The sequence below is a fragment of the Oryzias latipes genome, chromosome 4 (assembly GCF_053564925.1).
Source record: "Oryzias latipes strain Hd-rR chromosome 4, Olatipes_Hd-rR_3.1".
NCBI lineage: Eukaryota > Metazoa > Chordata > Actinopteri > Beloniformes > Adrianichthyidae > Oryzias > Oryzias latipes.
This window is the reverse complement of record NC_136240.1, coordinates 4,431,343-4,443,127: the sequence shown is the minus strand read 5'-3', so window position 1 is coordinate 4,443,127 and position 11,785 is coordinate 4,431,343. Positions and strand designations below refer to the sequence as shown.

Here is an 11,785-nt window from a genome sequence, read left to right as displayed (position 1 = left end):
TTTTAATGGAACAATATATTTTTTCAGTGAATCACTGATGGAAATTGGTCGTCTCTCTTTATGATTGACTGATGATGGACAGAGGACCAAAAGAAACAAAGGGCTGACCTTTGGAAGTTTTGAAGCTTGAGAAAGTAAGAAAGTATTCTGCAAATACTCTCCACAAATCAGTGAATAACTCAAAATCAAGGTTGTTTGAAGGACCGTTTCCCAAACCTTGTCCTCAGACACTGTCCTGCCATTTTGTAGTCCTATTCTGCTCAAACACACCTGCCTTGGATGACTGTCCTCATCATCATCGTCCTTCTGCAGAGCCTGAGGATGAACTGAATCAGGCTTCCTAAAGCAGGGTAAAATGGTCAACATGAAGGACTGGGTTTCCTAAACACCAGGGTTACTCAACTTACAGCAACTTGTGAGGAACTGAGTTAATGAATTACTATGGCTGTGGTCCAATTCATTTCAAATATAAAAAAAAAACATTATAACTCAATACATATTTTTATTAAGACAAAATTGTCTTTAATGTCACAGCAGCCCAAATAAGTAGCTAACAGATTAGACCAAAGGGTTTTCAGTGTATTACTAAGCAAGCAAAGGGTGACAGTGGAGAGGAAAACGCCCTGAATGACAAATAAGAATGAAACCTCCAAAAGAGTTGAGTCACTGAGCGTTCACGGCCCGAGAGGACACACACACACACACACACACACACACACACACACCCACACACACACACACCACAACACAGGAACCTCTGTTACAGGACAGTAACTGCAGAACAGGACACAGATCAGCACAGACTGACCGGGACTTCTGCTAAATCACTAAAAAGTTAGTAACTGCAGTCATCACTCCCAATCGTGTTAGCAACACGTAAAAAAACAGACTTTTAACGCTAAAGCAAACAGGACTGTGACTACACTAACTCCCAACTATTTTGGGATTTTGGATTGGGTATTTCAAAAAATTTAAAACAAAACACCCAGAGAAATACAAGCCAATAATAAAAAAAAAAAAATTAAACATAAAAATTAAAAAGACTGTTAGACTGAACTACACAAATGCATGTTTGAAAAGGGAATAGGCAGAAGCCAATGTTTATCTAAGCCCATCCCTCCATCTACCTTCAGATATTAATCCTGAATATTCACCATAACTGTAATTCCTCTTTATCCACAGTCAACATTTCACAGTAAACAATTGGATGTTTCATAATCTTGCATTTTAAGAACATTTTCTCTTTCAGTTTAAAAGTAAATTGTTTACTTGTTAATTTTGTCGGTAGCACATAAAAAAACACAGTCTGACATTGTTACATGTTAACTGGTTAATTTTTTTTTCACAATAACACCCAACTTTCTTTGTAACACACTACACGTTAGCCACCTTAGTGTATTCACAATAACTGTAACTCCCAACTTGGTAAAATAACATGAAACAGACCCGCCCAGCCCAAGTGAGGGAGACCGCCCACCCACATGGCCAGGTGCAGAGGAAGCCCCCTCCGAGCACAGGTAACCCCATCGTAAGGCCCCAAGGCTACAGGGCAGGCGAGCTCAGCTGTACTGGACAGCAGCCATTTGGGCCACTAGGCATTGGACAAAGAGACGCGGGCCAAAGGAGGAGCCAGGACCCAGAGGACCCAGGTCAGAAATCAGCTGATCATCAGACGATTTTGGGGACCTTGGAGACCCTCCTATACGCATAGGAGGGTGATAGAGTTGCTGCCTTCCTGCCACACACGACCACTAAATGTGCTCAGCCAACCACTGACTGATGTCAGAAAAATGTTCCGGTCGCCTTAAAATTCCAACTTTTTCTTAAAACTTCTGTGGCCGTATCAATACGCCAGTTGCTGTACTGATGTGTTAAAGTGAAGGGGAGCCAAGCCAAAAACTATTCCTCTCAGTTAACTAGTTAGTCCATGTTCCTACCCTCACCTATGGCCAAGGGCTCTGGGTCATGAATGAAAGGATGGATTTGAGGGTGCAAACAAAAAATAGGGATTGAATTGGCTTCATTTCGCTGGAAATTATATGTTTTCATTAAATGTATATGAAAGAACAATTTTGATGGACACTCTCAAGTTAAGCCTTCCCAACCTGTTTGGTTTAGACTATCTTTCTGAGCTTTATCATTAAGCAATAATACGAGATAACACGGACTCCAATCGATTCTACAGCCTGTTAGATGAGCCTGATATCGACCATATGAACAAGGTTACGATGTACAGTCTTTTCAGGCCTGTGATTTATCATCATTGCTGAGTTACATATTATTGCACAGCATAAATCTCTGCCTGCTATACAGTCCATTTTATATGTTACTTACTCACTATGGCAGATGTTTTTGCGTAAGCTTCATGAACACTTGTCAGATGCATGCTAGTATTGATCCCTTATTGCTCTACAACAGCAGAGGCATAAGTGACTGCCTAAAGGAGGCTCTTCTCATCGCTAGACTAAAACAGATAATAGAAATGTGATTGATTTTTATCTTTCAGTTTTTAATCTTGCAAAACTCTGATGTTCAGAAAAACATCAGAGACAGTATTATAATATCAAATATAAAACCAGAAACATAGTAAAAACAGAAACACCGATAAAAGCAAAACGATAAACAAAATAAAATACACCAGTACTCATGCTAGGTTAAACTTCTGGTTATAAAAATGAGTTTTAAAAATGTTAAAAATGGATGCTGAAGAGGTTTGCAGAACGCTCAATGGCAAAGCGTTCCACGGTTTCACCTTCGCCAACTGCCTCAAATAAAAGAAGCTGGATTTATAATTTCTTGACCACAAACAATTTTTGTTTGGGTGTCTTGTCCTTGTCTCCCCACTCTTTAATTAATCCTTCACTTTTTAACTCTGACAGATTTTCTGTTAGCAAACTACTTTGTTGCTTCATCTGAAAGTGGTTGGAACAAGTGAAAATTAAGGCAAAAGTGAAACTTTTCCTTCAATATTTTGGCAGATTTAGATGTTTTTCTGCTTCACACAAGGTTTGTTACTAAATCTGAATATTAAAACCCAAACATTTTGATTAAATGAACCCAATGAAAGCTAAAGTGGACTTATTAAAATCCAGGAAAAGAACATATAACAAAGATTTTTTATTATAAATAAATCTGTTGAGAAAAAGTGGATTAACATTCTGTTTTGTTTGAAATCTGTTTGTGTAGATAGTAACTCTGGCTGAAGCAGTGTTTATTTTCACAGCTGTGCAGAAGCTTTCAGGAATTGAACATTATTAAAACGTTTCCACATTTGTTCACTGTGAAAGCTCAACAAAGGCAGCAGTGGGTTAGATATAGGAACAATGGCCAATTATTTTCACTGATGGGGAAACGTAGGCTTTAACCACAGAAATGAGGGATGTCACTGTTGACTTGCACCCCTATGGGAGGATTTTTGGTTGTCTGGGCCTGTGGAGGGTTGTAGACATTCTGAGTGGAACACAGGGGTGACTTGCAGTTCCCTTGAGAGTCATGCGGCCATCTCAAGGGGGTCAGGAAAAAGCATATGTACCATTGTCGTATGTGTGGTAAATGTATCGTGGCAAAGGTAATGGAATGTAACATGCACTTGTGATGTACAGGTGATGCTGTCGTTTGGAGGCCTTTACAAAGCACTCCAGTCATTAGTGAGGTGCGAGTATTGGCTCTTTACTCACCGCGCCCTAATGCTGCATGCATGGGGACACAACTGCCTGTAGTATCCCCGCAGGATGTCCACACAAACTACAATTTATTTGTCTAATTTTTTCACTTCTAACAGTCAGGCTGCAGTAAGGGACACACGAGGGGCGTGCAAGGAGCACCCCCCCGCCTTTTCACTTGAACAGCACTAACAGGTTCCCTGCGTATGCACAGGGTTTGAAAAAATAAGAAATGGGTACGACACACCTGCATCTGACCTACTTCATCCCTACTTACCTTTACGTGTTGTATAAGTGTTCTCTACAACCTGATGCCCGCAGCATTTGGAATAGCAAGTAAGGATGAATAATGTCATTCTCACTGGAGTACCAATCAAGTCTCGAGCGAAGCTGAATGCAGCAGGAGCCAGCACTGCTAATGCTAGCGCTAGCATAGCTAGCAGTGCTAATACGGAGATCGGTGCAGAGTCTCTGGAACAGCAAATACATTCATTTCTCACATCTAAAGGGATTTCCCTGGATCTCAATACCATCGAGACCTGCCACCTGCTCCCCAGGAGGAAGGAGACGGATAAACCAGCGATCCTCATCAGGTTTGTGAATCATAATCACAAGCTAGCTTTGATGACCCAAAGGAAACAACTGAAAGGTTCGGCTGCTTATCTGAACGACCATCTGACCAGAAGGAATGCTGAAATCTCAAAACATACACGGCTTCTCAGGAAGCGTAAGCAGATTGAGAACACTTGGGTTAAAGGCTGCAGGATTCACGTCAAACCGCTCGGTCCAGAGGACCGGTCCAAGGTTCTGGTTGTGAACACCATGAAAGACTTTGAAAAGTGTTTAATCACGGTCGTCTGAAACAACATGGAGTAATAAACCAAAGAGCCAAATAATTATGACACGTGGATTCATCACTTTCTCTGTATGTCTGACGTAACCTGAATAACAGCAGAGTTCTGACCTGCAGACAACTTGACCTCAACTTTCACCGTCGTGGATATCAGCTGAAGAAGGATATGGACCTGAATCTAATGTCTGCAGACATAACATCGAAGAGAACTATTAACTCTGTTTTGAACCCAGAAGAACGGCTGTTATCAGTAAAAGAAGAAATACCAACCTTGGACAATCGACAGTTATGGACCCTTTTTACTTTCCCCCTACGGCATTACCTTATTATAAAAAAATAAAAAAATACAAAAAACAATATTTAAAAAAAAAGTAAAACAAATGATTAATCACTTATTGAAAATTGTTAAATTGATTGACTTTTAATGATATTACTTCACTTTCTCCAAAACTTGATAAATTGATTCAAAAATCTTTCCTAATGTAGCATAATTTTGCACATGTTTTTAACTTTTGATACTTGATGAAATTTTGCTATGAAAATTCCTGAAACAGTGTTGTCTACTTTACTGATATAGTATTATGTTGTATTCATATGAATGGCTTTTATAAGTAACATAATCTGCATATATTCCAGATGACTGATCTGCATTTGCCATGTTGATTTCTAAAATAGTTATTTTTGACGTAATACTTAAGTAATTAATCTTTGGCATGTGCTTTATCGATACCTTATGATTCTTAATTCTGTCTGATAAAAGCTAGGAACCGGATATTGATAAATCATGTAATAAAATGGTTATAGTATAACGGGGTGGGATTATATAAGTTTGCTTCCTTCCACTCCCTTTCAAGCAATATTTATTAATATGTCTAATTATCCTAAGTTTGATTAGTTACTGTATGAATGTATAACTGATGATTATATTGCTGTTGTGTATTATTTTCTACTTAATTGCTTGAAATAAACCATTTCAAATCAAATCAAATCAACTGACAACATTTTTTCCCTGCTAAGGAACGGGAAAACGGGAATTTTTGCAGCTGGATGCATCAGCAACCCACGGGTGGACTGAAGGCCGGTGTGTTTATCCAAACCCTCTGTGGATGCAAACCTATTTGGATGCTGTATAATCAGATTTCTGCAATCAGGATTGGAGGATTACGGATTTATCCAACTGTTTCGAAGCAGCAAAGAGGAAGAGGTGGGCTGTGGGAGCTTAGTGGAGAGAGAGAGTGGGGAGTTAAGACTCAGGCTGAGAGACAGTCACAGCTTGACCAAAAGCTTGAGGTCTTAAACTTGCCCAACTAGTCATTCTTTGAACATGTGAGGAAAATGGATGGCAACTTGGAATCATTCCGTCTTTGATTTAGACCAAAAAGCAATACTTTTTAGACCAAGTCTGAGTGTTTTGTCATAAGGTATCGACTCTGTCAGAGTCTTAGAGATGGAAGATAGAAAAACATTAAGAATCGCTGGCCTCAAAAACTTTTACCAACCCTAAGAAGAGTGTACTCTCCTCCTGGCTTCAAAACATCTCTGTTACAGAGTGAAATGTAGTTTGTATGTGAAGGCTGGAAGGTGCTGCTGTCTTGACCGCCACTCTTCCCTCTGGTAAACTCCCGTCCCCGAGTGCCAAAGCTAGCGGCATCTTGAGGCTGCAGCCGCCCTAAATGGTAGACTGAGCCCCCCAAAACCATTCTCCTGCCTTTCCATATTATGTTTATCTGTTTGGTATTGTGCTTTTTTTCTTTTCTTTTTTTTTACAGTGGGATTGTTTTGTCCTCAATCACCCTCATGTGCAGATGTATGTGTTTGTGTTGTCATTACAATAATTTCTTTTTACTGTGTCTTCTTACAGCATGGAAGACGAGCTGTCTGTGAAATAAATGCCCATATATGCAACCGACTGTGATGTGAGGAGAAGTACAACCACAAAGACCAACACATAACAGATCCAAGCAAAGGTTTGCTTTAATGATCATTTGTCTTGTAAATCAAATAATACAGCAATATGACTCAAATTCATGAGAACAAACATCAATAAATATGAATAAATATATATGGGTCATATTCACACAGTCAGGGATGATTTATTTCTGATCACATCAAACCTATTTATGTTGGATATACAATAAACATACAGATTACTGTACCTGTGCTTTGATGGGATCAAAGAAAATATGAGGTGAGTAGGTTACTTCCATGGAGTGTGTGTGTGTGTGTGGGAGGGAGGGAGGGGGGGTCCAGTTAAAGGTAATATACGTTTGCAAAAGCAGTGGTTGGTATGGAAAAAGGGAGGAACATGAGGTTTTCCAGATGAGCAGAGGCTGTGTGAATATGGCCCAGGGAGCCTAAGTGACAAACACACCCAGAGGTGAAATGGACTGTAAGGAAAAGAGAAGAACTGCCTGCGTGAGGATAAAAGTCAACATTTGTCCCTGATGCTGCTCTGCTTGGCTCTGAATCAGTTCTCATTCTTCTCCTGTAACATGTTTCTATTCATTCATTTATTCCAAAAGAATACGGGTATTCTCTGACTATGATGAGTCAGCTCAGCTCAGCAGCAGACACAGGTGTAGTGTTTAATAGGAACCAATAGAAGAGTGCCTGTAGATTAGTGAACAATGTTTAATGCAGCACATGCAGTGGAGAGAATAATGGAGAAAACAGTCTGTTTTTCCTCTTAAATGTTTAATGGGAGCCGAACCCATTGGACTGTCAGTTCCATTGTCAGACTTAACAAATCAAGTCAAAATGAAGGTGAAGAACAGCAGCCTCTCTTCTCATCAGCTTTCATTGCTGACTCAAGCTGTCTTTTAACCATTGCAGTCACTCCAGTGTGCAGATAAACAACATCCATGGTCCACTTTGGATTTCCAGATGATTCCACCTCACACTTAATAGGCAATGGGAGGCTTTACTAATTGTTCTTTAACAGGCTTTTGAGGGACTCACTGATCCATTCAGACAAATACGGTTTTTAAAAAACAATTTTCACAAAAACTCAATGATATTTTGGAAAAGTGAAACATTTTACTCCTTTGCCAGTAAAAGAAAAGACAAAAGCGAGTGAAACATTCATGACTTGAAGGTGACAGACCGACCAACAAACTAACCGACCACCTGAGAGACAAACCATAGGAGCCATTCTGTCTGAAAGCCATGGCAAGCCATGGCAACCACTCTCACCAATCAGGAGTGAGCTTGTTGGAAGCCCACCCCCCTATCATTGAAAGCAGACTCGGGAAAATTTGTTTCCAGTGTTTCAAATGTTCTAAGTTTAACTGGGGTATCAGATTGGTCAGTTAGTAACTGACCAAACACAGGTGGATAAAGGTGGAAAGATTTCATGTAATCCATGGACACCAGTGAAGATCACAAATCATTGAAGAAAAAAGGTTCAGAGCACTAGTGGGTCTAGATGACCCAACTCCCAATGTTAAAGTGCCTAGCATAACAAACACTTTCTGTTACCCTTTCTTTAAGGTTCATAACAGTGATGCATTGTGGGTATGCATTTGCATTTTAACCAGGGCTTAACTACTGTGATTGAAGGAGAGTGGAGCCAGAAAGGAGAAATAGTAGAAAGTCAAGGGTGCTTGACGTTTTCAGACTAGCAAAGGTAAAAATGTGTAACACCAATGTCATTTGATTGTAGTTACACCTTTGTTTGATGTACTTTTCAGCTCGATTTAGTTTCCTAAAGCTTTGTTTAATTTTTTAATGTTCCTTTTACAAAGATAAACCCCTCCGCAGCTGTAATCACTCTGTGTCTGTCCACCCGTTATTTGTCTAGCTGTGGTCCATTCGTTTCCAAGAAGACAGAAAAGCAGCCCTTGTCATTCTGACATTAGTAGAGCAGCAGGGGCTGACGGCTGTCACAATCACACCACCGCCAGAGTGCCGTCTGTCAGCGTGACCCTTTCCCGTCACCACCGCTCTGTGGTTGTGTGGATAATGCAGCTTTTTAATTAGTCATGCAGCAGATTAATTAAAGTGATACAGAGATGCAGGTTCACTATTGTTGTCATTGGCAAGGTGAGCGAGGACAAGGGCAGTGAATTAACATATGTGATGATTTCCTCACCTGCGTTACTTCAGAAAACCTCCCTCTATCAATGCTAACAAAGACCAGGTTCAACTTTTGGTCAGTTATAATTGAATTAACGTTCAGGACAAGTACAATTTTGGAAAACTGAATGCCAAAGTTGGGAAAATGGCATGAAGCATGGAAGCAGAAGAGATAAGGCCTTGATAGGAAGAGGAAATAAAGGATGAAAGTGCTGGCCTCAGTCTTTGGGATTTAATCCCAAAATCTCCAACCTAAAGGCCTGGCTTCAACAAACAGCACTTTATCCAAGCAGTAAAGAAGAAGCGAAAGCGAGCGAAGCACTGCTACAATCCACCTCAATCCCCTCTTTAAGAAGGACAAGCTGCACAGGGCGAGTTTAGGTGAAAAGAGCGGCCAGACTGTCTGCTCCAGAAACACCAAGGTTTAATGTCAGCTGACCCGCTCTACAGTTATGAAGGCCACTTTTTCCACATGTCTGTACACAATATCTCTGTCTCCTGGGCCTCATAAGGTCCATGTCTTGTGTCCATTGCTTCAGGTATTGGTTTTACAGCTGAGAGAGTGACCGTTCCATCCCGTTCTAAAACATTGATCTGATCCCCCGGTTCTTGAGCTGTCCGGTAAACAAGGTTTATCTTTGCGTTTAGCCATGATGTCACACAATGCCACTTGATTTATACTGAACAGTTTACCAAACTAAAAGAACATTCATTTATTTAATGAGGTGGATCAAACAATGGCAGCAGAGTTGGCTTATAAATCATGGATTTTTCTCCAGCTTTCATTCCTCACCCAAAAACCATCACTTAGAATTTGAAGTCCCCGAAGACGTTTAGGATGCAGTTGAGACTACTTAAGGATGGTCAAAACAAGATAAGATTTGCTTCTTTTGGGAGTTTGAGGATGGCTAATTTAAAACATGACTGTTGATTGCATTTCCATCTACCATTGGCACATTAGGCTATAACCCTTGTGCTATCCTAGGCACTTTACCATTGAGAGTTGGGTCATCTAGACCCACTAGACAGTGCTCTGAACATTTTTTCTTCAATGATTTGTGATCTTCACTGGTGTCCATGGATTACATGAAATCTTTCCACCTTTATCCACCTTTCTCATGGTAGGGAGAACACGCCAATGTAAGGGGGGGTCATCTGGACCCCATAGGATAGCACAAGGGTTACAAGGAAGAAGTATAACAAAACTACCTCAAACTAATTTGTTCCAGTTAAGCTATTGGTAAATGCATCTAATTTGCTTGAAAATTCAACTCTGTAGTTTTTTTATTTAGTCACACAATTATCCGTACAATTTTGTGCAGGTGAGAAAAATGCTGGTAACAGAACTCGGACAGTTTATTTGACCACAGACAGAAACAATGTCATGAAACAACAGCCAAACTAAATAAAAGATTCTTTTTAGAGTCGCTCTCTATGATGCATCACTGAATAATTCACAGCAAACATTCCAGCAAGTTAAGAGAGAAGAAAAATGAAATGTGGGAGTGCTGAGCTGAGACAAACTGACATCAAAGATGCAGATGAACCTGTGGCAGTGACAGGTGGGAAGGTCTGCTTCAGAGGACCCAACACTTCCAACAACACACTGATGTCATGAAGCTGAGAGGAGATGAGATTCACAATTTTTCTCTGGGGGTTTGCCATCTGGTCTAAAGTAACTGTCTTACATCCACAAGAAGACACAACGCTAACAATCAAATAACTCAATTACGACTACCTTTAGTTTAAAAAAATCAATTAACTTACCGTTACTCTAGCACAATGTCAAACGAAGGACAAACCAAGAGCAGCAGAGTTGAGAAAAAGAACAAGAGTGTTTGTAAAAAATAACTGTGTTCAACAGACAAAAGGCTCAAGTCAACGTTTATTGACTCGTCTGGCTTTGATACGGCGTTTTCAGTGATGTCATCCCTATTTGCAGTTAGTGCTAAACGTCTTCTCTTCAAAGAATGCTCAGGGTGGGTCTCAAAGGTACTTTTTTATCTCAAAAACAGGTCAGCTCAGCTCCATTTTGAGCCTGCTGGGAGTGTAACTGGAGCAAGTAAAGGGGCAGCTGAGCAAGAAAAGAGTTGGGACCCAAAACTTGAGCTGAAAATTGGAGCGAAAAAGTACTGAGGGGTTGAATTTAGTCCTGGTGACACCTGGCAGCACTTTGGTGGTTGAGAAAGCTCAACTCTGAGAGCCGGAGATGCAGTTGTGGGTGGGACAGACGGGCATGGGTAAAAAACTTTGGGCTGTAATCATGGGCCTCTGTTAAGGGGGCAAAGGGGGAACAGGGGACAGAGGGAAGGTGGTGTTGTTTCTTTTGGTTCAGAAGCGGGCGTGGTGCTGGCCCTGCTCTCCTGCATGGTGTCCTCCATCTCTGTGAGCATGCCGCTTGTGCTTTCTGCGATCCCTTCTGCCGTTGTGATGGTGGCGCCGATAGCGATGGGATCGCCGGGCTGGAAAACGACAAATGGAAACCAACAAGTCAGAAGAAACTAGAAGGAGCTGCCTTTCCAGAAGAAAATGGGGTTGAATGCTATATTGCTGACAGAAAATAATACTTAAAGGGTAATAACTGGAAAAAAACAATAAAGAAAGAAATGATCAAAGTTGACCATAAATCAAGTGAAACAGCAGAATAACAAAAAGGATATTTTTGTAAAAAATGCCTGTGCCAGGTATCAAACCGGCAACCTCATGCACCACAGCTCATGTATGGCCTTTATGCCACCAACCAGGTACACTCAACAGGACATACAATGGATCTAATCCTGGAATATCCTGAAAGGTTCAAGGATTTAAAGGACCAAAAGTCATAGCTGGAAAAAACTAAAAGAGATGAACATTTTAATAGTTGAATGGTTAATATAGCTGAAATAACGTAGAAGGAGTTAAGCAGCAAAAATGGCAAATGATTCTATAATAAAGAAAAAAGAGAAACAGGAAAACAATGAGTTGAATGCTTTATAGCATTGAATGCTTTAGGTTGCATGCTTTATAGCATTCAACCAATTAAAGATGAAATACAACAATGGAAAACCTTTGTGAGAGGAACATGGATCTCAGCCAAATATCAGAGATGGACAGCAGTTAAAAGAGAGCAAGAGCAGTGAGGAGAAGATGAAGAGAGAAGATCAAAAAGCAGCAAGGTCTTTGGCTCCAGTCCTCCATGGACCCAACGGCTTCCATC

The 11,785-nt window shown here is 40.5% G+C and overlaps 1 protein-coding gene across 1 annotated transcript in view; it reads right to left on the bottom strand.

The window, feature by feature from the left end:
- Positions 1 to 6,471: 6,471 nt before the first annotated feature.
- The window catches only part of ncanb (neurocan b), a 151,941-nt gene continuing 146,627 nt past the window's right edge, over positions 6,472 to 11,785 (bottom strand). The window contains exon 16 of the mRNA XM_078945501.1: positions 6,472 to 11,051. Within this exon, the coding sequence (XP_078801627.1) occupies positions 10,921 to 11,051 (131 nt within the window). The 3' untranslated portion in view covers positions 6,472 to 10,920. The remainder of the gene's footprint in view (positions 11,052 to 11,785) is intronic.